Here is a 27,210-nt window from a genome sequence, read left to right on the forward strand (position 1 = left end):
CTGGGAGGGCCAGCTGCTGAGTGACTCTCTTGAGGGATCGGGGCTGGGGGACGGAGACTTTCCCTGAACTGTCTCGGCTGCGCTCCCCTGCTTCCCCTCACAGACGCTACCCAGCAGGGAGACAGCTTCTTGGGAGAAAGGGAGGAGGAAAGTGTCACTTTCCTGCTGCCCTTTGTGACGCCCAACAGAGGGAACGCACAGCACAGGTGTGGGAGTTTGGCTGACTTGTAGTAAAAAATAAATGCGGTTTCCTGTTTGCCGCTTATTTTCATTCCTAAGTGGTGAGGAGCCGCTGGTGCTTCCTGCCAGGACTAGTACTTTATGCAGGCAGAGTTGGTGTCATTTGGGACCAAAAAATGTCAATGCCTGCAACCTTCTCAAAACTCTCACGTCTCACTCCTGAGTGCCATTCCTTAAAGTAATATTGAGGATTTGGGCTGAATCATTGTGTTACTTGGAGTGTTGAAAGATTGGCATCTTGAAGCATTATAATTTTCTCGTTCATCTGATTAACTTAAAGCAATTCTGGGTCCTAAGAATATTCAGCGGTCCATCCATCTATCCATCCACCCATCCATCCACCAACCACCCATCCATCCATCTATCCATCCATCTACCTATCCATCCATACCCATCCATATCCATCCACCCAACCACCCATTCATCCATCCGTCCATCCATCTACCCATCTACCCATGCCTCCATCCATCCACCCAACCACCCAACCATCCATCCATCCATCTACCCATCCCTCCATCCCTCTATCCATCCACCCAACCACCCATCCATCCATCTATCCATCCATCCATCCATCCATTCACCTGTTCACCCACCTACCCACCCACCCATCCCTCCACCCATCCACCCACCCACCCATCCACTCACCCACCCATCCCTCCACCCATCCATCCAGCCATCCATCCATCCACCATCTATGTGTTGAGATATCAAGCAGCAGGCTTGTGTTGATGCACTGAGGTGGGGAGCCTGTCTGCAGACAGTTACTCCCATGACACAGAGCTCTGAAAAGACCCTTCCAAACACTGAAGTGGGTTCTGCACAGATCTAGCTTTTCCCAACTTTCCAACCAAAACAAACAAACCAACCCAGAAAATCACCCTGGGAAACTCTCTCGAGCTGGATTCCCTGGGGTTCCACGGCCCTGTTTCCTCACCTTCATCACTCCTGGAAGAAGGCTGCAGATTCCAGGACAGGAGCCCCGAGAACAAACTCACATGCTCCCTTTCTGGGCATTCCAGAAAAAAAATTGGAAAAAAACCCCAAAGACTACTGTCCACACAGCAGCCGCAGCCGTGACTGCAATCGCTCAATTACATGGTTATTCACGAAGTACAGATTATAGGCTTCCTTAGCCAACGGCTCCGTGACTCCACCAGATAAAACTAAACAAGGGAAAAAACCCAACATGCAAACGCTGGATATTTTCTCAGCATATGGCAGCATTTAGTCCCAGTCAGCAAGAAATAGGAACAAAACAAAACTGTGAGCACATCTTGTTTTTTTTTTTTTTATTTTTTCTGCTTTGTTTGGCTTCACAAGGATGTGGATAATGTGAGACCCAGGCCTGCTTATGAGGACCAAGACTTTTTTGAAAATTCCTGATATAACAAAATCATAAAGAAATGGGGCAGGCTATTTGCTGTTTCTGTTCTTCAGTTCACTTTTTAAATTGAAGTATAGTTAATTTGGGCTTCTCTGGTGACTCAGCTGGTAAAGAATCTGCCTGCAATGCGGGAGACCTGGGTTCGACTCCTGGGTTGGGAAGATCCTCTGGAGGAGGAAAAGGCTACCCACTCCGGTATTCTGGCCTGGAGAATTCCATGGACAGAGGAGCCTGGTGGGCTACAGTCCGTGGGGCCCCAAAGAGTCGGACACGACTGAGTGAGCAAGCAGAGCACAGCACGTTAATTTACAATGTTGTGTTAGTTTCAGGTGTATAGCGAAACGATTCCGTTACAGACAAGTATGTACATACTCTTATTATATCCATATATGTTCTTCTTCAGATTCTTTTCCACTGCAGGTTATTTATTGAGTTTAGTTCCCTCTGCTATATGGTAGATCTCTGTCATTTGCTAATTTTGTAGGAAAAATAGAGCTCTGTGATAGCAGTTTGTTGCTAGATCTGTGTCTGGACCTTGGGGCTCAGTTATGGAGAGACGGTGGTTATGGTTCCCCAGGCCGGCCTTGTCTGTGAGACGGGGGCTCCGCCCTTTGGGCAGCAGAGTTTCTCCACTTTGGGGAGAAATGTGAGCATCAGAGAGAAGGTGGGGTTCTCTGGAGGGCGGAGCAGGGGGCGTCGCAGACTGAGGGCTGTAGTCAGCTTTTCCCTGAATTCATGGTGCATACACACTCACATACGTGTGCGCGCACACACACACGTGCACACACACATGTGTGCGTGCACACACATGTGCACAGAGGTCTGGATGTGAGGCTTAGAATCAAGCCTTGGAAAAGGTGAGGAGAAAGCGATGGCAGCTACTGTCCTGAACCCGTTACGCGCTGGATACCTTCCAGACTCCCCGTCACCCCTCCTTCTCACTCAGAAAGGGCCGCGGCGCATCTGCCTGGAGCTCTGGGAGCTGGACACGGACGCTGAGCCGCCGATCCAGGGCAGGAGCCGAGAATGAGGGAGTGAAGCCTTCAAACACGACTGTGACGGGCCCAGAAACAGTCAGACGCCGCAGAAAAGGCTGACCCCGTCCCATCTTCCTCCCTGCAGTTTGGATCAGAGCGGGCCAGGGGTCGTGTCTCTGCGAGGGGACCCTGAGTCTGGCTCAGGTACGGCCAGGGGGTGGAAGGCGGGGAGTGAGCGGGGTGTCCTGGGTCAGGGTGGGGACGGGGTCTCAAGGTCCTCCCCGCTTCTGTCCCGAGAGGAAGCCTAGCCCCCGAAGAAGCCCGTTCCTGCCCAAGGCTGCAGAGAGAGACACCAGGAAGGGAAGCGCCAGCGCTGGGCCTGCGAGCACTGTGGGCCCTCTGTTGCTGCGGATCCCTCATCCTTGCATTCAACTCACGGTGGGAAAAGGCTCCAGAAAATTCCAAAAAGCCAAACTTGAATTTGCAACCTTCCCCCCACTGGCAACTCTTCCCATAATGTCAACAGTATATTAGGTGCTGTAATTAATCTGCAGATGATTAAAGTGTACAGGAGGGTGTGTGAAGGTTACAGCAGAGAGTAAGGGGCTTGAGCATCCCATAATTTTAACATCCGCAGGGGGTCGTGGAGCTGATCCCCTCCGCCCATTCACTGAGAGACGAGGGTGTGGAATGCCAGCAAGCCAGGGGACCCTTCAGAGTCAGCGGTGCGTGACTGCCAGCAGGCCTGGCCTGGGACCTGCCAGGGAAAGCCTTGCAACTGCAGACGGTCAGGCCTCGGTCACACTGAGGCTGTTCACCAGGAGCTGGACTCCCCAACATCGCACAGGCGTCACGCCCAAGGCTGTCCCGTCCTGAGTGGCCAAGCTCTCCCAAACCAGCTCGAAGCTGCTGGCAGTGCCCAGAGCTCCCCTCCTCTCCGCCCATTCACCCTGGGCCCTGTCCCTGGGGACCCTGCATATTAAAAGCCCAACATCTCCCTTCCGGGTCCTCACCCCCTCCAAGGCCAGGAGGGGAAGCACTCACGTTGAGGCATCAGCTCTAGGAGGCAGCAGGGAAAACTGCAAGATGTTATCTACCAGCTGTGACAGATGACTCCATTAACATTTGTCGCGTATGCAGGGGTTATTTTATCAAGAGAGTGCAGGAAAGAGCAGAGAACAAATAAACCACAGGGCAGGAGTGGGTAGGGACATGTGCAGCGGTTTCTAAACAAGCGTGTGAGATACACCATGCTAATGGGGCTGTTGCGCGGGGCAAGCCTGGGGGGGCCGCGGCTGGGCTGTCGAGACTGCCCGCTCAGCGCCTGCCTGATGCTGTTACAATCTCTTTAAAGGTCAGTTTTCTCAGCCTTAATGATGGTGGATTAATTCAGGGGAATAATAGTGTGGATTAAGTTATGTGTAATTTTATTATTGATTTTTGGCTGTGCTGGGTCCTCACTGCTGTGCTGGTTTGGCTCTGGCTGCAGAGAGTGGGGGCTCCTCTCTCGTTGCGGCACCTCGGGTCTCTCGCTGCGGAGGCGTCTCCTGCGCAGAGCACACACTCGAGGCGGACAGGCTTCAGGAGTTGCAGCTCCCGGGATCCAGAGCGCAGGCTCAATAGTTGCAGTGCACGGGCTTACTTGCCTCGCTGCCTGTGGGATCTACTCAGACCAGGGATCAACCCCCGTGTCTCCTGCGTTGGCAGGCAGGTTCTTTACCCCTGAGCTACCGGGGGATATGCTGTGCGCTCTGCTTCGTCGCTCAGTCCTGTCTGACGCTTTGAGTGAGTGGACTGTAGCCCGCCAGGCTCCTCTGTCCATGGGATTCTCCAGGCAAGAATACTGGAGTGGGTTGCCATGCCCTCCTCCAGGGGGTCTTCCCGACCCAGGGATCAAACCCAGGTCTGCCACATTGCAGGCAGATTCTGAGCCACTAGGGAAGCCCAATTCATCAGGAGATAAATAATGCTGATTTTTTAGGGAAGCCCCACAAAATCATTGAATACAGTGTGCAGAACAAAGTAATTACTCAGGATACGCTGGTGGTGTGGTTTTTATTATTTTCATCTGAGTCCTGCCTCGCTCAAGTCCTAGACCAGACCTAGGACTGTCTGTGTAGATCTTGCTCGGTGCATTAATGGGTTTCTGCAAAGATGTATGTAAAGCAGATTCATTGTCAGTTGTGAATTTCACTCATCGTTCTTCCTCTTCAGGCCTGGGCACGTGGTCTAAGTGTGGGCAGTCTCCTCCTTGGGTCTCAAGCTCTCCCTGCATTCCATTGTGATTGTCCAGAGCTGTATCTTTGCTTGAGTCCAGGTGGAAGTTTGCACCTTGCATAAAAGAAAGCAGAGTGCCCAGGTGGGGTAGCTGACGTTAAACCCTCCCTGGCATCCATACAAAGCCGGTCTTTCTGTATAGAATTCTCTGTCTGGAGTGGAAGCTGGTGTGAAGTGGTGGCTCATGGTTAGAATAATAGGAGAGAAAGACAGAAGCTTCTCCACACACTGCAAGGTCATGCATGAGACACACAGGATGGTCTCTTCGCCAGATAGCAGCCTCACCTGTGTGCAGGCAGGGTGCGCTGGGCAGCATCCGGGAGCTGTCGACCCCACGTCCTCCTAGAAGGAGACCTGGATACCTTCCTGACTTCCTCTGCTGGTTGATGGACGTAGTCATGGACTCCAGATTTCAAGAATATTTTTACGAAATGGAGATAAGTGAAGTAGAATCCCTTCATTGGAAATCATAAAGGGGAATTTGGTTTAAGAAAGAACAGACAGCTTTTTCTGTAAGGGGCCAGAGAGTGAATATTTTGACTTTCTGAGCTGTACAGTCACAGTTGTAACTGGTCAGCTCTGCGACTGTGGCCCCAAAGCCACAGTAAAAGATGTGCTAACAAGTGCATGTGTCTACCTTTCCCGTAAAACTTTATACAAAAAACCAGGAAGCTCAGGTTTGACCTGAGAGCCATAGTGTGTGGATCCCTGGCTTAAGAGAGATGGGAAAGGCTGAAATATAAAATTCTGCCTACGTCATCGTGATTCACAGCAGTCAGAGGAAAAACAAGTAGACAATTGAATTAATCAACATAGTTGCAAAGGGAGCTGTCTGCCTGGGATTGAAGGAGGCGTGTGCCGGAGAGGAGGGGATGGAGCCATGCATGCATGTCATGTGGCTCAGAAATAAGCTTGCTGATGTGAAAAAATTAAGCTCTGGGAATCAGCAAAAATGGCTAAAGTTTACAAATAAAGAAGGAATAGATTTTGTTTTTAGTTTGGGGGGAAGTTGTTTAGTATAGTCAAAAGTTCGAAGGAAAGGGTAGACCCCGTGCCTGGGGACAAAGCTGCAATGCAAACCCTCTGAGAGGTGCTGGGCGGTGGTGGCAAAAATCCACCCGGTCGAGACTGCAGAAGAGGCAGGCCTTGCCCGGTTGTCCAGTGGTTAGGACTCTGGGCTTCTAGGGCAGGGTCATGGGTTGGATCCCTGGTCGGGGAGCTCACATCTCACATGCCTTGTGGCGCAGCCAGAAAATAAGTCTGGAAAACAGATGCAGGCCCAGAGAACAATAAAAACAGAAGACTGAAAAGCCATCTAAAAGTTTCCAGATGCAAACGCTAGTTGTCGCTCAGTGTTGGGACTTGGGTAGTTGTTTTCTCTTTTATCGTTGCCATTCAGTGGCTGAGTCATCTCCGACTCTTTGTGACCCTGTGGACTGTAGCCCCCCCAGGCTCCTCTGTCCATGGGATTCTCCAGGCAAGAATACTGGACTAGGTTGCCATTGCCTCCTCCAGGGGATCTTCCGGACCCATGGATTGAGCTTGAGTCTCCTGCATTGTGGGAGGATTCTTTACCACTGAGTCACCAGGGAAGCCCTTTCTTATTTATATTTTTGTGTAACTTTTATTATAAACATATGTTACTTTTAAAATGAAAAATTAAAGCTATTTAACATGGAGGAGAAACCTTAGGACGCCTGCTTAGAAACCGTAAGAAGCCAGGTCTTCACTCCGCCTAAGTGGGAATGTCTGAGGGTCTGAGCTGCAAACTGGGGAGTGTCCCAGGTTGCAGACTCTCATCGCTTATCAGCAGTTTTCCTCATGGCAGAACTTGCCCCAGCAAATATCCAGTATTGTCTTCCCAGCTTCCCTTGTGGTAACAGCATGGGCGAGCCACATCCTTGCCAAGGAGAGCTGCTGGGAAATCTGCTCAGCGGTCGCTGGGGGAGGTTCTCCTTCTGGCCGGCTGTGTGCGTGTGTGTGTGTGTGTGTGTGTGTGTGTGTGTGTGTAACGTGGGCAGAAACTTCAGCCTTTCAGCGTTAGATGTGCTCCTGTGAGGATGTGGTGTTGGTGCAGTGCCAAGTCTTTTGTGACCACACGGAGCTAACCCCAAGGTCACCATACAGCACTCTGGTGCTGGTAGACCAGAAGGACGGAAAGAGTGGGGCCCTCGGTTCATTGACCTGTACCCACCTCCTCCCATGTGTTTTCAGAGACCTGAGACAAGTGGACTCGGGTAGGATCCGGTTCTCTTTGGGCACTGCAGCTTCTAAGTAGGTCATCCTTCCCAGACTGCTCACAGAGGCATGTTGATGGAATGCCTTACGTTGGGTTAGAGAATGAGCAATTCTCAAGTCCTGGGGAGCTGTTTTAATCCAAAGTCTTGCAGTGAGAGGCCAAAATGCAGTTTTGCAATCTTTATTATTTCCTGTCATTAGATTTTGTTGCCTTAACTATTGGGGGGAATAGGGGTGTTTTCACGTGGCTCGGTTTCTCCTTTTCGTGGTTGTTGGCGTCCTTCCCCAAGCCCAGTTCTGCGGAAGACAAGAGTAAGTCCTGAAGACTGTCTTCGGTGGGGCAGGAGATGGCCAGTCCCTGCCTGTGTGGGCTCATGGGCAGGTCTCGAGGGAAAACCAGTCTTCGCATCTCCTGTCGGGCAGAGAATAATGGCTACACTGGAGCTCCCTGCTCATGGCTGGGGGGGGAAGAATGGGGAGAAGGGTAGGAAGTTCGGAACGGTGACCTACACCCAGCTCTATTTAAAGTGGAGAACCAACGAGGACCTGCTGCTGGACACAGGGAACTCCGCTCAGTCTCACGTGCAGCCTGGATGGGAGGGGAGCCTGGGGGAGAATGCATCCGTGCACGTGTATGGCGGAGTCCCTTGGCTGCCCACCGGAGACGATGACAACATTATTCATCGGTTATACTCCAACACCGAATGAGAAGTCTAAACTGAAAACACGGGAGAGCAGCAGCTGCCCGTGCTGCCCAGGAGGGCCTTGCTCTCTACCACCCCCTGCGCACTGGTTGCACCCGCTGACCCCCGCCCCCCAGTCCGCCCCCAGCCCCGCCCCCTGGGAACCACAAGCCTGTTCTCTGCCTCTGTGAGTCTGCTCCTGTTTTGCAGATGAGTTTGTTTGCATCAGATTTTAGATTCCACATATAAATGGTATCATATGTTACTTGTCTGCGTCTGACTTAGGACAATAATCTCTAGGTCCATCCAGACTGCTTCAGTTGACAGTACTTGGTTCTTTTTATGGTTCACTAATATTCCACTGTATATACATACTTCAATTTAAAAAAAAAGGTAGAATAGAGCATGGGGGCCGGGGGTACCTGCTCCGGCCCAGCAGCCTCCCGTCCCGGCTCCGGCTCTGACTGGCAGCCGTCTTGGGCCAATCCCTTAATGTCTTGCCCTTTGTCTCCTCGTGGATAAAACGAGGATGATGTTCATATGATGGAGGTCATGAAGCCCAAGGCCTTGCGAGGGCTCTGGCACTATACCTGCCCCACACTAAGGATTCCGCACAAGGATCCTATTGCCCTCAGTTCACAGGGATCCACTCTTCCCAGGTGATGCTGTGTGCTGAGAGGCCGTCCCTACCGAGACACATCATCCCTACCTAGAGGCGTTGTCCTTCAGCAAGGCCTCAGGGATGTGGGGCGGCGGGTACTGGATTTAGCAGAAAGCATCTCCAGTTTGGATAGCCCTCATCTCCTCCTGGGCCCCTCAGTTTATGGCGCTGCTGTTATTACTGGTCCATTTTGCTCGTGTTTGAAGCACGTGGCTCAGTTTGCTCGCCCTCCCTGAGGGCGGGGTTGAAACTCCATGTCTGGGTGCTCCAGCATGCCTGGCTCTGGGCACGTGGCCCCTCCGCAGGGGATACTGGTCAGCGGCTGGGAAGATGGGCAGCAGTGACCTGTGAGAGGAGGCGCTGGGGCTGGTGCGTAGGAAGGTCGGAGTGCAGACCTCCCTGTGTGGCTGCACCTTGGAATCACGAGTGGACAGGTGACCGACCACGCAGTTTGCATGAGTTCCAGGGGCTTCAGATATTCAGTTTTAAAACCAGGACCGCGGGGTCCTGGGACTCAGGACTCTTAGTGTTAAAAGATGCAAAGTCCCAGGAAAACCAGGCAAGTCAGTCCTGGGGAAACTGGGGTGAACTGGCCACCCTACCAGCAGGGCTTTACAGCATGCTGCTCCTGGGGACTCGCCCCCAGCTTCTGACCTCTGCTCTGGCGGAGGGAAGACTGGGAGGAGCGTGACTGCCCAGGCAACGGTGAAGTTTGGGAAGCATGGGAACTACGGGTGGGTAGAAGTTTCTGACCCGGGTTCCAGTGTACACGATGGAGTTGGGAGCGGGTTACAGGCCGCCTGGCACACTGGCCATCAGCCCTAGGGGCACTGATGGAGTGAGCCAGTTTGGGAAGTCTTGCTGAGTGACGATACATAAACATGGGACATAGAGAACTCATCAAAAAGGGAAATTCTGAGGACCCGTCCAAGACACCCAAGACCCCCTGTATGGTAATGGCTACAAGCCTGGGGGATCTACATTTTTATCAAGCTTCCCAAGTGATTCATTTTCTTGTTGTTTTAGTCCCTAAGTCAGGTCTGACTCTGCAACCCCATGGACTGTAGCCTGCCACGCTCCTCTATCCATGGAGTTATCCAAGCAAAAATAATGGAGTGGATTGCCATTTCCTTCTCCAGGGAATCTTCCTGACCCAGGGACTGAACCCACATCTCTGTGTCTCCTGGACTGGCAGGCAGATTCTTTACCGCTGAACCACCAGGGACGTCCCGCAAGTGATTCACAGGCACACTCAAATTTTAGAATGGTGACTGCAACTCTACAAAGTACCATGAAGATGTAACAGTAAGAATTTCAAAGACCTGCCTCCCAGAACAGTCCGACTTGAATTGACCTGGGTCCCGAAGGTGACAGGTGAAGAAGAAGGAACCAGAACCATCATCCTTTATCACAAAAGATCCCCCTCTCCCCAGACCTCTTCCTCTTCTGGAAATGGCTGTGTTTCTGAACACAACCTTGGCCACCTGCCTTCAGCTCTTTCCCTAAATCTGGGGTCGCAGACCTGTAGGTAGACCGGATTTAGTCTTTTGTGATAGTTGGGATTATTCTCAATTCTTACTCTTCCTACCCTGTGGACTTGCAGTGAGAAAAAGTGGAATGAATATACTTCTCTTTAAGCTAGTGAGGGAGAAACGTAGATGCTTGCCAGCGTAAGCCACTGAATTTTAGGGTAATTTGTTTTGCGGCCAGAACTGACTAATGTATCCCTCCAAAGAAAGGAAGCCCTGGGCTTTGTCCCGGTTCTCACTAAAAGACGTTATGGAAGAAAATGAAAGAAAAGCTTGCTCACCGTGGTGGCAAGGGCCTGGAAAGGGCAGAAAATCTGTCCAAACTGATAGCACTTGTGAGTGTTGATGTCTCCAAAGCGGCTGCGACGCTCCTTGCGGCCGGCCAGCCTCTTCTCCGCCTTCATCTCCATGAAGTTCTGGAAGGGGCCCTGCTGGGGCAGGCGGGCCGCATGCACCTGGCGAGGAGCCCAAGAAACAAAGGTCCCCGAGCGCCATGGGCCCACGGCGAGACCAGGCGGGGGCTTTTTAGAAGGGGCAGCTCTCATTCACGCCTCTCGTGCATGAGTTGGGCTTCCGGGCACCTCTCTTAATTTTCTGCATCCCTGAGATGCAGCTCACAGGGATGCACAGCCCGCCCTCCCCACCAACACCAACCCTAACCCCTCATGTGTCACTGGGTCAGTGGCTGGAGGGTCAGGGCACAAGCTCTAGTGATGACCCCGCCCCTCACCACCCGCCGCTGCGGCAGATTGTTATTATTTTAAATTTTATTTGGGGCGTAGTTGATTTACAACGTTGTCTTAGATTCAGGTGTACGGCAAGGTGATTCAGTTATACGGAAGTGTCAGTCGCTCAGTCGTGTCCGACTCTTGAACCCCATGGGCTGTAGCCCACCAGGCTCCTCTGTCCGTGGGATTCTCCAGATAAGAACACCGGAGTCGGTTGCCATTCTCTTCCAAGGGATCTTCCCGACCCAGGGATCGAACCCAGGTCTCCTGCATTGCAGGCAGATTCTTTACCATCTGAGCTACCGGGGAAGCCCTCAGTTGTATGTAAACATGCATCTTCTTATTTTTCAGATTCTTTCCCCTAGAGTTTATCACAGGCTACTGAGCAGAGTTCCCTGGCTGCAGAGCGGGTCTCTGGTCGTCTGTCTCACGTACAGCGAGTGCTCCTCCCAGCTCCTGATTTATCTCCCCACAACCAGGGTTTTCGCTTTGGTGGCTGCAAGTTTGCTTCGGCGGGAGGAGGAACAGAGCAGGCCTGACGTGGAAGAAACCATTAGGACCATCAGGAGACGGCCCGGTTTTGCGGGTTTTTCTTTTCTGCCTGCAGGGGTCCCCGATGAGGGTCATGCTGGCTGCATGAGGACCTGCACTCGGGGTTCCCTTTCTCCCCTGCCCTGGTCTCACCAGGTGTCCGGGCAGGACGGGGACGTGGGAGGGCAGACACCACCCGCTGCTGAGCTCCTCTGGTTTGCACTGGCCTCAGCACTCCGCTCGGCTCACCCCAGACGGGGCCCGTTCTCACTGTTCAGCCTGCAAAGGACGAAGGAGGAAAGGGGCCCTCGGGAGTCTCACGCTGTGTATCCGGAACCTGTTTGTCGTCAGAGGAGACAGTTCCAAGCTTCGTCCCAGGGCTTTCACGGAGCTCAGACTCGAGACCAAAGGTGGAACAGGTCCCAGGGGGACCGGCAGCTTCCAGTCTGTTCCTGGGGGGTGAGGAGAGAAAGGGCACTGCGGAGGACCCGGCACCTCACCCCTTCCTCCCCACCGTGACCGGGGCTGCTCTGTCCGTTTGACCCCAGCGTGACAAGGAAGAGGCTTGTGCGGCTGAGAAAGAACAGACCCTCATCCCAGAGCCCAGAGTGAATGCAGTTGTTGGGAGACCCACGGAAGCCTGGTCACGATGCTCCGATTCGCCTTTCTGGAATGTGACCAGCTCGAGGGACGTGTCTCAGGCCACGTTCGTTGTTCGTGAGTTGAGGCCACACAGGTTGAGTTGACTCTTGCTCTGGGGGTTTCACTGAGTTAGAGAAGGTTCTTAGGGGCTCTGACATAGTCATTTAATTTGGTTTATTAAAGGATGACTTAAGTACGCCTCTCATTTTTCTGCCTTTGTGCAGGATCATGCTTTGACTTGAGCGTGGAGGTCGGAGGACTTTCTCCGCCGATGGCCTGATAGTAGACATCTCAGCCTTTGTGGGCCATCGCATCTATCACAGCCCCAGACCGTATGCAAATATGCGAATGAGTGGGTGGGGCTGACTGTGTCGCAGTGAAACTTTATTCATGGGCACTACATTCTGACTTTCATTTCGTTCTTCTGTGTCACCTAATAGTCCTCTTTTGATTTCTTCGTCAACCAGTTAAATACAGGAAAACACTTCCTAGTTTGCAAGCTTTAGGAGAATAGGTGGCAGGACAAATTTGCTGCCTGCTGTGTGAGCCTTAAAACTCAACGTTCAGGAGACTAAGATCGCGGCATCCGGTCCCATCACTTCACGGCAAATAGATGCGGAAACAATGGAGACAGGGAGAGACTATTTTCTTGGGCTCCAAAACCACTGCAGACGGTGACTGCAGCCATGAAATTAAAAGACGCTTACTCCTTGGAAGAAGAGCTATGACCAACCTAGGCAGCATATTAAAAAGGAGAGACATTACTTTGCCGACAAAGGTCCATATAGTCAAAGCTGTGTTTTTTCCAGTAATCATATATGGATGTGAGAGGCAGACCATAAAGAAAGTTGAGCGCCAAAGAATTGATGCTTTTGAACTGTGGTGTTGGAGAAGACTCTTGAGAGTCCTCTGGACTGCAAGGAGATCCAACCAGTCCATCCTAAAGGAAATCAGTCCTGAATATTCATTGGAAGGACTGGTGCTGAAGCTGAAACTCCAATACTTTGGCCACCTGATGCAAAGAACGGACTCATTGGAAAAGGCCCTGATGCTGGGAAAGATTGAAGGCAGGAGGAGAAGGGATGAGAGAGGATGAGATGGTTGGATGGCGTCACCGACTCAATGGACATGAGTTTGAGTAAGCTCTGGGAGTTGGTGATGGACAGGGAGGCCTGGCGTGCTGCGATTCATGGGTCCGCAAACAGTCAGACATGACTGAGTGACTGAACTGAACTGAACTGTGTGAGTGAATTGAAGAAGGAAATGGCTACCCACTCCAGGATTCTTGCCTGGAAAGTCCCATGGACAGAGGAGCCTGGCAGGCTACAGTTCATGGGTTGCAAAGAGTCGGACATGACTGAGTGACTGAGAACCTGTCTGCAAGGCCACTGCCTGCATCACTAGACATACACTCTGGAACAAGAAGGGAATGGACCCAGTTTTCTCTTCTTGGTCTCATCACAGGTGAATCCTTGAATTCAGTTCTTAAGGGCACCTGGACCCACTGTGGCTCCTTCAGAGGAGTGTGGTGACGATGGTGTGGAAACCCTAAAACGCTCTTTGTTCTTTGGGGCGTGACTGAAAGGAGTGGGAATGGTTAGACGGAAGATGAATTAATCTGGCGGGGGACATGCAGTCACTCTCAAATATCTGAAGGCTGCCATGAAGAACAGCGGTGAAGCTCGTCTGACCAGACCCTGTGGACGAAACTAGAACCAACAAAGGAAGCTGCAGGGAGGTGGGTTTGGGTGAGGTTTGGTTAAAAAAAACCACCACTACAGAGAATGCATTTATGGACCACGTTCTGTCCTCCAACTTGTCTCCAGCCTCTTAGAGCAGTGTGGGCAGAGGGAGAATTTGAACGCCACTCTCGTCTACATCATCTACTCTGGTCCCATCCTGGTGGCTCAGATGGTAAAGAATCTGCCTGCAATGCAGGAGACCCAAGTTTGATCCCTGGGTGGGGAAGATACCCTGGAGAAGGGAATGGAAACCCACTCCAGTATTCTTGCCTGGAGAATCCCATGGACAGAGGAGCCTGGCGGGCTAAGGCCCATAGGGTCGCAAAGAATTGGGCACGACTGAAGTGACTTCGAAAGCTGAGTGCAATGAACTCCGTTTTGCCCAAGTAGAACCAGGGCACCAGGATGTGGGCTGAGATGAACAAAGCCATGTGCGAGGGGTGGACCTTCACCCTTTCTGAGCCTTTGCTCTCTGTGCTCCTTTCTCATCCAACCATCTGCTCTTCTCTGAGAAATCCGAGCCACGCTCTGCTCAGCCATCTAGTCTCAAGCACGTTTGGGCGGAAAGTGCAGAGTTGGCCCGAGAGTTGTGCTCCCTGACCCCGACACGCTGGAGCAAGTGCTCCTTTGATCTGCAGTCTTCCCGATCTCCTCACATATCCCCGAGGAGAGGCGGTCGAACGCAAAGGCCATGGTTCAGATTTCATGCCGCGTGTGAGTCCGGGGCTGGGGAGTGCCCGCCGGTCCCCCAGATGCAGTCGCTCCCGCTATTCTCTGCACTAAGGTTCCAAAAATCGCTTTGGCAACCGCACTTTTCCAAGCAAGCCTGTTTCTTCTGGAACATTTCTCCGTCTCCCCCTCCCCACCAATCCAACTTGACATCTTACATGCCTGGGTATTTCCTGCCGGGATCTCCTGCCTGGCAGAACCCCTGGTGGTTTAGAGGCGCCTCCCCAGGCTGTGAAAGGCAACCTGGCTTTGGAGCTGGGCATTCTGGAGGCGGCAGGGCCGTGGGCTTGAGTCTCCCTTCCTCTGTGCCACGTCAGGGCTGTGACATGTGGGGAGGGCAGCCGGGCAGCTGCGAGGGACTGTCGGCTGCTTGTAGGAGCATCTGTCGGAAAACTTGCTGTGTAATTTCCGGAGCCTTTCAGGGACAGAAGTGGGTAAAAAAACCCCAAATGGAAGAAAGTCCTAATCACTTTCAAGTGGGAGGACAGTAAGAAACAGTCGGGCTCACATGGCAGAGTCTGAACTGCAGGCTCCCACGACGGCTTCCAAAGCTTCCACCGCCCCCTTAGGGATCAAGCCCTGACCTCCTGGGATCATTGATTCGGCCCAGATGGGACCATATGCAGATGAAAGTGGCATTCAAATTCTCCCTCTGCCCACACTGCTCTGGGAGGCTGGAGATGAGTTGGAGAATAGAATATGGTCCATAACTGCATTCTCTGCATTGGTGTGTTATTTTAATGATATGCTCAGTTGACCAGTCGTGTCCAACTCTTTGTGCCCTCATGGACTGTAGCCCCCCAGGCTCCCCTGTCCGTGAGATTTTCCCAGCAAGAATATTGGAATAGGTTGCCATCTCCTCCTCCAGGGATCTTCCTGACTCAGGGACTGAACTCTCGTTTCCTGCATCTCCCGCATTGGCAGGTGGAGTCTTTACCACTGAACCACCTAGGAAGCTGTTTTTAATGATAAAGTGTAAATTAAATATTTTATGTCATTAATCGTGCATATAAAGTCAGTCTATCAACAGAGCATCTAGGCACATACAATAATATTTAACGTGTGAAAGTGTAAGTGTTAGTCATTCAGTCATGTCCAACTCTTTGTGACCCAGTGGATTGCAGCCCACCAGGCTCCTCTGTCCTCGGGATTCTCCAGGCAAGAATACTAAAGTGGGCTGCCATTCCCTTGTCCAGGGGATCTTCCTGACCCAGGGATCGAACCCAGGTCTCCTACATTACTGGCTGATTCTTTACTGTCTGAGCCACGAGGGAAGGCCAGGAATACTGGAGTAGGTTGCCATGCCCTTCTCCAGGGCATCTTCCTGACCCAGGGATGGAACCCGGGTGTCCCGCACTGCAGACAGATTCTTTACCGTCTGAGCCGCCCGGGAAGCCCAACATGTATGGGCTTCCATTTGAACTCCTTCCCTGAGCACCACGTGTTTCAGAGGGGGACCTTTCTAATACTGTTTCCATGCAGGTCCATGCTACCCTCGTCTCTCAGCTGAGTGATTTCTGCATTTGTGTTGTGGACGATCTCCTCTGGTTTGTATTCACTGAGGTGTTTTCAGCATCTGAAACTGGAGCAGAATGGGTGCTCACCACATAGTGAATGACGGAATGAGCCCACTCTTGTACCCTACACGCTCCCACGGTGCCTGTCACTTAGCTGACTGTGCGCGTGGTTGGTGCACGACGCCAGGCCTTTGATCTCTAAGCAGAGCTGGAGGGGAATGTGAATGAAAAGGTCGGAAGCCTAGGGGAGAATCAACACGGCTGCGTGCAGGGGTCTGGAACGCTGTGGGCTCGTGTGCAGACCCTCAGAAGGCCTCTGAGCTGGGAGACAAGAGGAGCCAGATGTCTGTCTCCTGTGCCTTTGAAGTTGACACTCATTCTGAATTCCGTTGGCGACAAAGAGTTTGCACTTGCTTTGTTTCAAAGTTGAAGTTGTTAGCCTAAGATAAGTTGTCTCCTCTTTCCCTTTCCCACAAGTCTTCCTTTTTTTTTTTTTTAAATGTTTGTTTTTATTTATTTATTTGGTGGCTCCAGGTCCTAGTTGTGGCATGTGGGATCTTAGTTCCCTGACCAGGGATTGAACCTGGGCCCCCTGCATTGGGAGCATGGAGTCTTAGCCACTGGGCCACAGGGAAGCCCCCCCACGGAGCTTCTTAAGGACTAGTTTCAGTGCTGGGGAGCAGGACCAGACTTGGCAAAGCTTGCAAAAGCTTTCTAAGTTCAGTTTTACCTGGTTCACATCTTCACAGCTTTCACTGGCTTCCACGTGGCTGAAACCAAGAAGACATTTAGGGACTAGAAACCGATTTGCAAAACGTGAGCCGGGTCTGCATCCCTAAGACCCCGTCCTGATTCTGTGTGAGCGGGATCAGGGGGCAGTCAGGAGGATTTATGTAACCCTGGCTCTGGCAGCTGGAATTTGTCACTCTGTTTGGAACTCGGAATAAGTGAGAGCTCTGAGTTAATGATCAGAAAGGATTGCACCATCCAGTTAGTAAGTGAGGCTTGAAGATAACATTTCACCTTAAAAACACCCCCTGCTTTTCTCTCCTGCATCCTGGGGGCACACCAAGCAGAACCATCCCGTGCACGATTCTGCAGAAGGTGCGGCTTCTCTGGCTACAGCAGGAGGCGGAAACGTGAAGAGGCCTTGCCTGTCTTGCTCTCTCTTCTGAGCTCCAGCTCCCGGTCGCCGCCCCACCCTGGTGTCTGCTGCTGGCATGAGGGGACGCATCCCCATTCTTCTGTTTTTAAATGTTTGGCTGTGTCGGCTCTCCGTTGCGTCCTGGGGCATCTTCCCTGCGGTGGGTGGGCTGGGCAGCCCCACGGCGAGTGGAACCTGAGTCCCTCACGTTGCAACGTGGCTGCCTCTCCGCTGGACCACCAGGGACATCCCTGCCCTCCAGTCTTGAAGGATGCTTCGTTGGCAGCCGAGCTCTTCCTGCCTGAATGGGGTGTGCCCAGCTCGGTCCCTGCTTTGCGGGAAGAGCCCAGCTCCCAGACGTGAAGGCAGGGTGTCGGGAAGGGCTCGCGTGTCCTTGGCCAGAAGCAGACTCTCTCCCTGAGGGTGGGGCACCTGCGGTCTGGCCACTGAGCCCCTGCCTGGCCGTCGGCGTCCCTGGGAGCCGTTCGCTTTTGCCCAACCCCGGTTTGACCTAAAGGCAGAAGTAAGAGCCTTGGGGTCGGATGTTATGTCCTGAGCACTGTAGCTCTGCAGACTTGCACTTTATAACCTCAATCCCCCCACCTCCATTCCCTGGATCCCTACACATCAGCTCTGCCCTCGCCCCCGAGCCCCAGTTCCTGAAATGGAAGAAAGCCTGCAGATGCCCCAGGATGGCTGGCCTTACCCCCGCAGGTTACCCAGGACGGCTGGCCTTACCCCCGCAGGTTACCCAGGACGGCTGGCCTTACCCCCGCAGATGCCCCCGATGGCTGGCCTTACCCCTGGCGTCCTTCCGGGACTCTCTCTTGCCGAGAGGAGCGCCGTCCTCCGCAGCCTTGTCGGCTCCCGCGTCCCTGGTCTTGTCGCCCGCGATCTGGGCCCCTTCCCCCTTCGGCAGCCTCTGACCGAGGGGCCGGGGCTGCTCTTCAAACAGGGCTTCCTTCTTGTTCTCCTTCCTCCTCTCATGGGGCGCTCTAAACACAAAACCCCCGTTAGCACCGATGCCCTGAGGGCGTCAACTGCCCCTGAACGTGGGGCCCGGCCTGTGGGCTTAAGAGGAAGGTGATGAATGGAAAGCCTAACTTCAGGAAAAAGAATGTAAACTGGAGAGAAAATGGATGGATGTGTTCCCTTATCCTTGCATATACTAGAGGGAGAGATGAGTGGGCGCGTCCTGTCCCCAAGGAGCAGGGCGCTCGGAGAGCAGGTGCGTGTGTGTGTGTGTGTGTGTGTGTGTGTGTGTGCGTGCGTGTGTGCGTGTGCGTGTGTACACATACATACTATACACATTCATGTATATGAATGAAAGAAAAGTTCTTATAAGTCAGAACACTCGGTTAAGTGCTAGCATTTCATTTTTATGGGGTAAACTTAATATTTGCTGTTATTTAGTTATTCAGTTGTGTCTGACTCTTTGCGACCCCATGGGCTGTACCCGCCAGGCTCTTCTGTCCATGGGATTTCCCAGCAAGAACACCGGAGTGCCATTTCCTTCTCTAGTGGATCTTTCTGATCCAGGGATCCAACCCGTGTCTCTTGCGTTTCCTGCTTTGCAGGCAGACCAACTGAAAAGAAGGTTATTTTGGGGGAGTACCAAACACCGTTCTCGGTCACCCTCAAACCTCCAAGTCATCCCTCCTGGCAAGACGCACCAAGAGCTTCCCGACTCAGCCCTGCCCACTTCCTCCCCGCCCCTCCCCACCCCGGCGCTGAGCATCCCGGGGCTGCGGGTTGTGTTTCTCACTCCGCCTCGAATGTCACACTTTTCCCCTTTCTCGTTTGTGCTCCCATTCTCCTGGGGACTCCTCCTTGTCACGTCCTCCATGAAGGGGTCCATGACACCTCCCGCCTCCCGCCCATCCGTGTAGACCTGCCCTCCCTCTGGTCCCCAGCCCCTTTCAAGCATCTCCATTCTAATAATGACCACAGGTGCGATAAATGGTCCATCTTCGCGCCTGTCTCCACTATTAGGTATGATGTTCCATGAGGCCTTAGACTCTGTCTTGTTCACCAGTGCATCCCCAGCAAGTAGCACTGTACCTGGTGAGAGACAGACGCTCAGTTCATATGAATGGACGGATGGGCGAACGGATGGACGGACGGATGGGTGGGTGGGTGGATGGATGGATGGATGGATGGATGGATGGATGGATGGATGGATGGATGGATGGACGGGTGAATGGATGGGCGGATGGACGGATGGGTGGGTGAGTGGGTGGGTGGATGGATGGATAGATGGATGGGCACAGGGCAAAATATAGGGTAATGGTTGAGAATAAAAGACAGTAGGTTAAAAATATGAACTATGTGGAAGAGAGAATTGGAGGCATGATTAATATGCCCCAGAGCCACCGTGACACCCAGAGTCAGCCAGGAGCAGAGAGTCTGGGTGCTGCTTGTACCAATGAAAGTTGCATCTGAGATTCATCCAGAGTGTCCAGCTTCACTAAAGGCTCAGAAAACAGGACATGGTTTTGCGTTTCCTTTTTGTGGCTAGCCCATCTGAAGAAGCACTAAGTGGTAACGTCTCTGGCGAGCTTAAGCTCTTCCCTGAGAGCCAGAGAAGTAGCATCTGAAGCCCAGCATCCTGGAGGTGATAATTAGAAGAGAATGTGAAGATTTAGCAACACTGTGTCCCTCTGGGAGCCCTGGGTTACCACCAGGCATCCAACGGTCCTCCCTGAGGTTGGACGGGCACCTGGAATTTCTCCGTGCTGTGAAAAAGTGTGTGGCCTTTCTTTGATGAGTTTGAGCTTGGTTTCTGAAGCCTCTGTGACTTCTTGGGCTTCTCTACTGCTCCTCCACAGAGAGGCAGCTTCAGCGGTGTGTGTGCGGCACCGTTGTGAGTCGCCGGGCAGTTGTTTAGAAAAACATTCTTGTGCTCAGGGGACATCTGCTCTGTGTCCGATCACCAGAAACCTCCAGGTTTGCTAGCAAGTTGTATCCTTTGAACCGATCACCTGGAGGCGTGTTTTGGCACAAGAAGGAAATCGACACTCAATAAAGGTGCTATTATAGTGTCTCTGGTGCCCTATTCAAGGATCTTAGGCCGTGTCCCTCTGTACGGATTCTTATTTATGAAGTCGGAGCCGGGCAGTACCAGTGACCAGACCTGGGCAGAAATGCAAATGAGCATGGACCCTCAGGACTCCTTGTCAAGAAGGATTGACCGTCGAGTGACTGTGGGGGGGGCAGAGATGTCCCCTCGTGAGAACGTGTGTTCTGGCATGTAAAATTATGCTCATAAAATGCTGGCGAGGAGAGTGGTCTTAAGGGGCCCTCCGGAAAGTCACCCATGGGGGAATGGACTGCTTTCCATCTGTTTTCAATTAAATGTGTTTATTATCTTTGCATCTCACTCCCCAGCTCAGCATAATCAGTTAGAAACTATCTCCTGTGATCTAACTGAAAGCATATTTTTATAAGTGGAACTGGCTGTTTGCTTTCACACAGGCGGCGGTGACACGGCTTCCTCTGCTGTGAGTCTGGTGTATGCTTTGTCCAGGCTGCGGGACGGGGCCTGGGGCTGCTTATCCAACACTTGCTTTCTGTTCCCTGGGATGTTATAGGTGCTGTGTTGGGTGCTAGGCTGTTGGGGGACAAGAGAGTCGGTGAGTGAATATCTAGAGAGAGCAGCTGTCCTTCGTGAAAAGTGCTGGAAGGGAAATAAACGAGGGAGAGAGAAAGTCATTGTGAGGGTCCCCTTTGGAATTGCTGGGGAAACTAAAGGCCAAAGGAAAAGAGGGCAGCAGAGGATGAGATGACTGGATGGCATCACCGACCCGATGGACACAAACTTGGCCAAATTCCAGGAGCTGGTGAGGGACAGGGAGGCCTGGCGTACTGCCGTCCACGGGCTCGCAAAGGACACAACCGAGCGACTGAACAGCACCCTTCTGAACTGAGTGGTCTACTCCTTCGGGCAAGAGAATTTGGATCTGAGGCCTGCATGATAAGAGTGAGACACTCAAGCCCTTCTCTGGCACTCCAGTGGTTAGCACTCTGGAGGGCTCAGGTTCGATCCCTGCTTGGGGAGCTACGATCCTGCGTGCTGCAGTGCGCCTCCTGAAAAACAAATTGGCCAAGAACAAGCCATTCAGAGAGAAACTAGTCGCTCAGTCGTGTCTGACTCTTTGCGACTCTATGGACTGTAGCCCGCCAGACTCCTCTGTCCATGGGATTTCCCAGGCAAGAATACTGGAGTGGGGAGCCGTTTCCTCCTCCAGGGGACCTTCCCAACGCAGGGATCGAATCCAGGTCTCCTGTGTTGCAGGCGGATTCTTCACCATCTGAGCCACAGGAAAGCCCAGTGGGTACGATCCAAGCTACTTGTTTAATGTCATCCTTTCAGTTCCAGCAAGTGGAACCCATTTTTTAAAGCTACTCTAAAAATGACATTTTCTCTCTACATCAGGGATTGAAAAAAAGCACAGAGGCTCCTCTTAACATTTCTTCAATAGGTCTCTGCCTTCCTATTAATTTTCAGCAGATTCTGTTTGTTTTTCCACCAGCCTGCTGGCGTCTGAGAACAGGCTGTTCCACGCTCTACTCTGCTTATCTCACTTTCTGTTTGGTTCTAAAGGTGTCCGTGGTGCTTTTAGGGAGTGTGATGTTTGAACGATTGGTGAGCAGCGTGCACTGCAAAATGCATTCACTTGCGGTTATCACTGGTGACCCACTTGGAAGAAAAACTTGTCCCAGCGGATTTCTGGAGTGTGTGCCTAGAATCTCAGAGCCGTCCAGGGGAAAGTCTTCTACTTCTGGTAGAAAAAGCTTAATTTGGGGAGTCAGCCTCAATCAAGTCCTAAGCTCTACGGTCATCTAGTTTAAGACTTGAGGACTGTGATAAGCATTTTTGTTTTCAAGTGTAAGAGTGACATTTCATTCTCCAGGGGATCTTCCTGACCCATGGTTCAAATTTACGTCTCCTGCATTGGCAGGCAGATTCTTTGCCTCTGAGTCACCTGGGAAGCCCCGTAAGTGTTGTTCAATATTGTGCAAATTGCAAGAGTACTATGCAGTCCTTCCCAGTTTTAAGGGATATGCTCCATTTATAGTTTTGCAAAATATTGGCTATATTTTCCTTGCTGTGCAGTATATCCTTGTGTCTTCTTTGATTACTTTTTTCCTCGTAGCTTATTTTATCTGTAATGGTTTGTACCCCTCAGTTCCCCACCCCGTCTCACCTCTCCCCGCCTCCACCGACTGGGAACCCCTAGCTTGCTCTCTACATCTGCAAGTCTGCTTTTCTTTTTTTGTTATGCTCACTAGTCTGTTGTACTTTTTAGGTTCCACATATAAGTGATATCATACAGTATTTCTGAAAACGTCTGGAAGACGTGAATAATGAGATAACTGTAAACTGCAGAGTAGTCGTGAAGACAAAATGAAATGACACATGTAGTTCTTAGCATGAGACAGTTCATACTGGTCACCACAGACTATCACAGTTTTATCATCAGACTTACAAACGCAACGGTGGTCTGCTGGACAGGAAACAAACATTCCTGGCTTGCAGCTCTTGAAAGGCTGTTGACAAGCGCTGCAGTTGTGTGCGTGTTGCGGGGGAGGTGCGGGGTCCTGGGGCGGATTTTCTCTGTTACAATTGAGCAGAGGTTTGCAGACTGGATCTCCTGATTGCATACTTTAAGTCGCTTTGAACAACAAATGTAAACTGCACAAGAAACGGGAACTTTCCTATGCAACGTGGATTACAAGCTTCTCTTGAAAAACCGTCTGGTGGCCTGGGGCCCCACGCTCCAGCTGGCGACCAGCGCTATGATCTAGAAGCTGATGCCAAGGTCCCATGTGTGCTGCCCAGGTCCCTGCCTGTCTTGGAGTTGTTCTTGTTCAGTTGCTCAGTCACGTCCGACTCTTTGCGACCCTGTGGACGGTAGCCCACCAGGCTCCTCTGTCCATGGGATTCTCCAGCCAAGAATACTGGAGTGGGTTGCCATTTCCTTCTCCAGAGGATCTTCCTGGCCCAGGGAGAGAATCCGTGTCTCCTGCATTATAGGCGAATTCTTTACCACTGAGCCACCTGGGAACCACTCATCTTGGAGAGCCTGGCCTTTTATCTCATATGAACTGTGGACCAGCTCGTAGGACCTTGGATGAATTCTCTAATTCTTTTAGTTTTGGTTTCCCCATCTGTAAAAAGGAGATACTAATAAAAAGTCTTACCCCTGAAGTTTCTTTCGAAGAGGAATTAACAAGTTTTCCCACAGTGCTTGGCATGCGGAAAGCCCTTGGGGTCAGCTACGGTTATCCCACCAGAACACTTCACAGATCAGTGGGCATCTGGTTGAAATCCATACTTAGATGGATGAAGCAGCCACTTAGACACTGGTAGAAACGGAACTATGGATATGACAGGCATATGTTATATGGAGATCATATCTCTGAAAAATACAGATGGGATTCTCTCCTTCATCCACTTGTACTTGATCCCTTCCCCATGCTGTTTCAGGAAAAGCTTTTAGACGGAATTTCATTAAGCCTGTCCACTGTCCATCCTTCAACCATGGAGCTGCCAGTTGGATTCTATCAGGGGAGCCCTTGCCTCTGGCGTCCAGTTCGTTTAGGCGGATGGGATGCTCAGTGGGGGATGAGAAGAAGGGAGGAAAGTGATGGCAGTACTTACTCCTTGGGCTGGCTCCTCCCTGGGAGGCTGTCTCGAGCCTACTGAGATCTCAGCTGAAGGCTGCATGCGTGCGTGAAGTCGCTTCAGTCACATCTGACTCTGGAACGCTGTGGGCCATCGCCCGCCAGGCTGCTCTGTCCGTGGGATGCTCCAGGCAAGAAGACTGGAGTGGGTTGCTGGGCCCTCCTCCAGGGGATCCTTCTGACCCGGGGATCAAACCCCCGTTTATTGCACCTCCTGTGTCCTCTGCATTGACAGGTGAGTTCTTTACCACTGACCCACCTGAACTGAAGCTGAACTGAAGGTCAGCTGCTCTCTTTCCACACTTTGTGTCTGGGTTTGGTAACCCCGCTTCGGACTATCGGGTCTCAAATCTCCAGGTGGTGATCCTTACACGGTCACCAGCCTTGGCTGTGTGTTGTTCCTTCCTGCTCCCCGTGGGGCTCCCATAACTTTGTAAAGCTGCTCTGACTTATCCTACATCCAGTAAGTCATCGGCAGATGTAGCTTCTACTGAACTGGGGACAACTAGGGCTACTGAAGCAGAGAGCAGAGAGAGTGAAGTCAATTTTAAAGTCCTCATCTCCCGTTGGCGAAGAATTCACAGCAAGGTAGAAACCAGGTTTTGTGAAGAGAGAAGGGGTTTTCTAAATGCTTAAGGGTTTCCTTTAACATATAAAGAGCCGGAGGAGATCAGGGAGCGTCAAGAGGGAGGGGATGTGTGTATACTTATGGCTGATTCACAGTGTTGTACGGTAAAAAGGTAGGATTGTAAAGCAATTATATTCCAGTGAAAAATAAGTTTAAAGAAAGCCATAGTGCAGAGCAGGTGGAGGAAACGGCTTCGGGGAAGTGCCCACTCCAATCAGAAGAGGAAGTGGAGACCACCTCCCGGGGGGGCGTGCCTGGGAGGGAAGAGCTGGGATGCTAACACCAGCTGGGTCACCGAGAAGACACCGCCTCCTCGCCAGGCGTCTCCTCCCCGACTCCACCTGGTTTAACCAAACCAGGGCGGGGTGATGGGGCGTCAGACTCCCGGGAGAGTCTGCACACACACAGTGGTCCACCCCGGGCCCCCTGCGTCTGCCGGAGTTGCAGGAGGCAGAGCCCCGGGTGCTGGGGCCCTTCTGGCCCTGCCGAGAGGTCGCCGGGGTGTTGAGCGCTCAGTCCCGGCCCAGCCCTGTGGCCAGGGGCACGCCCTGCACGGGGACCTGGTGATCTGAGGGCCGGGGGGACTCGGGCTTCGGCAGAGGCCAGCAGGGCGCCACGAGGACGGGAGAGCGGCTGCACCCGAGCGAGCCCCCGCCCAGGCGCCCAGAGACCGCGGCCCACGGCGGAGGACCCCTGCCGGCCGCGTGCCCACCCCGCGCGCGCCTCCTGGTTGGGAAGGGGCGGCTGAAGTGGCCCCTGGACGGAGGAAGAAACAGCCTTCGAGTTGACTCTTCATTCACCCGAAGGAAGCTGAGCTCATCTCAAGGTGAACTGCTTCAAACTAGAACAGAGTAGGTTCCCCTTCATGGGCAGTTTTGATTTTTCTTGGTCATCAGGGGGACCGGGAACTCCAGAGGAAGAAACTAGGGGCGAACGACTTCATTTTCTCCTCGCGACTGTGCTCTGGGTAAGTTCCGAAGCCCTCTCGGAGCCTTCCTCTCAAGAGGGACTCTTTAGGAGGGACCCTTGGCCCGGGACCCTTGGCCTGGGACCCTTGGTGGCTCAGAGGGTAAAGCGTCTGCCTGCAGCGCAGGAGACCCAGTTTCGATCCCTGGGATGGGAAGATCCCCTGGAGAAGGAAATGGCAACCCACTCTAGTACTCTTGCCTGGAGAATCCCATGGAAGGAGGAGCCTGCGGGCTACAGTCCACAGGGTTGCAAAGAGTTGGACATGACTGAGCGACTTCACTTTCACTTTTCACTTGTGGCCTTGGAGCCACCTTGAGTCAGATAAATGGTGATGAATGCATTTCACCTACTGCAACGACTTTTACCTGGTTATTTTTACTCTAATAACTTTTAAAGAAATTAATACAGAAAGAAAAATGTCCACATTCCCTCTACTGTACCGCAAAGACATCCAATTAAAAAAACAACAACACGATTTTCTTATTTATGTTGTTAAAGGACACCACCCTTATGGCAGAAAGTAAAGAAGAACTAAAGAGCCTCTTGATGAAAGTGAAAGAGGAGAGTGAAAAAGTTGGCTTAAAGCTCAACATTCAGAAAACCAAGATCATGGCATCTGGTCCCATCACTTCATGGCAAATAGATGGGGAAACAGTGGAAACAGTGGCAGACTTTATTTTTTGCGGCTTGAAAATCACTGCAGATGGTGACTGCAGCCATGAAATTAAAAAAGACTTACTCCTTGGAAGCAAAGTTATGACCAACCTAGACAGCATATTAAAACGCAGAGACATTACTTTGCCAACAAAGGTCGGTCTAGTCAAGGCTATGGTTTTTCCAGTACTCATGTATGGATGTGAGGGTTGGACTAAAAAGAAAGCTGAGCGCCGAAGGATTGATGCTTGAACTGTGGTGTTGGAGAAGACTCTTAAGAGTCCCTTGGACTGCAAGGAGATCCAACCAGTCCATCCTAAAGGAAATCAGTCCTGAATATTCATTGGAAGGACTGACGCTGAAGCTGAAGCTCCAATACTTTGGCCACCTGATGTGAAGAGCTGACTCGTTGGAAAAGACCCTGATGCTGGGAAAGATTGAAGGCGGGAGGAGAAGGGGACGACAGAGGATGAGCAGGTTGGATGGCATCACTGACTTAATGGACATGAGTGTGGGTGGACTCCGGGACTTGGTGATGGACAAGGAGGCCTGGCGTGCTGCAGTCCATGGGGTGGCAAAGAGTTGGACACGACTGAGTGACTGAACTGAACTGAACTGAAAGGACTGCTGCTGCAGCTGTGAGCTTTTTTAACCCTCTGCTTAAGGACAGCCCTGCTACCGACACCCAGAGCGGGTCTCCAGCGACATAGAGGAAGAAAGGGACGGATGATTACCTGATGTTGTCAAGTGGCATCAAGCGTCTGCTGACCTGGCAGGCCTTCCAGTTACTGAAACTGAACATTCTTCGGATGGTGCTCAGATTCAGCAGTGTGGACGGGATTTCTCTCTTCACTTCCGGCTTCTTAGCCTTTGCCCTTACACCAAATCCTAGGATTCACGGGGATCACGTTCCATCCTTTCTCTGGCATCCTAGTCCTTGATTCCGAGGGCTCTGGACTTCCTTGGAATGTTGACATTATGATGTTGCCAATGGAATTCCTAAGCCGTTTGGGACTGGAGTCCTGAAGAAGAGATTTTAGCTCTGTTGACCTCAGCACGGTTTTTCCCCTTTGTGCACTCAAGCATGTGACAGTGGGGAAGCGTTTTGCTTGGACTGAGGGAAGAGCAAGAAGCAAAATACATCCCCTGCTCTGGTGCACGTAGCTCTGACCGGGACGCATTGGCTATTCTGAACGATGACTTATTCCTGTGTTTTTGTTGACTTGGAACTGGAAAGAGATGTGATCAGA

At 52.0% G+C, this 27,210-nt stretch overlaps 1 protein-coding gene across 1 annotated transcript; it reads right to left on the reverse strand.

Annotated features, from left to right (window-relative positions):
* Nucleotides 1-9,858: 9,858 nt before the first annotated feature.
* Nucleotides 9,859-26,762, reverse strand: LOC136149767 (uncharacterized). Its single transcript, XM_065910305.1, has 5 exons — nt 26,695-26,762; nt 17,824-18,017; nt 11,570-11,700; nt 10,264-10,444; nt 9,859-9,971 (listed from the first exon to the last, which is right to left on the reverse strand). The coding sequence occupies exons 1-5, from the start codon at nt 26,760-26,762 to the stop codon at nt 9,859-9,861; spliced, it is 687 nt and encodes a 228-aa protein (XP_065766377.1).
* Nucleotides 26,763-27,210: the final 448 nt, after the last annotated feature.

The sequence above is a fragment of the Muntiacus reevesi genome, chromosome 18 (genome assembly GCF_963930625.1).
Source record: "Muntiacus reevesi chromosome 18, mMunRee1.1, whole genome shotgun sequence".
Classification (NCBI taxonomy): domain Eukaryota; kingdom Metazoa; phylum Chordata; class Mammalia; order Artiodactyla; family Cervidae; genus Muntiacus; species Muntiacus reevesi.

What these genes read in the sequence shown, in the direction of transcription:
- LOC136149767 (XM_065910305.1), bottom strand. Translation starts at nt 26,762, where the DNA reads ATGTTCAGTTTCAGTAACTGGAAGGCCTGCCAGGTCAGCAGACGCTTG. An exon ending in GTCCCGGAAGGACGCCAGGG is followed by an intron (nt 11,701 to 17,823) that starts GTAAGGCCAGCC and finishes CTCACCCCCCAG; the next exon opens with GAACAGACTGGAAGCTGCCG. An exon ending in CCTTGCCACCACGGTGAGCA is followed by an intron (nt 9,972 to 10,263) that starts AGCTTTTCTTTC and finishes GGTCTGCGACCC; the next exon opens with CAGATTTAGGGAAAGAGCTG.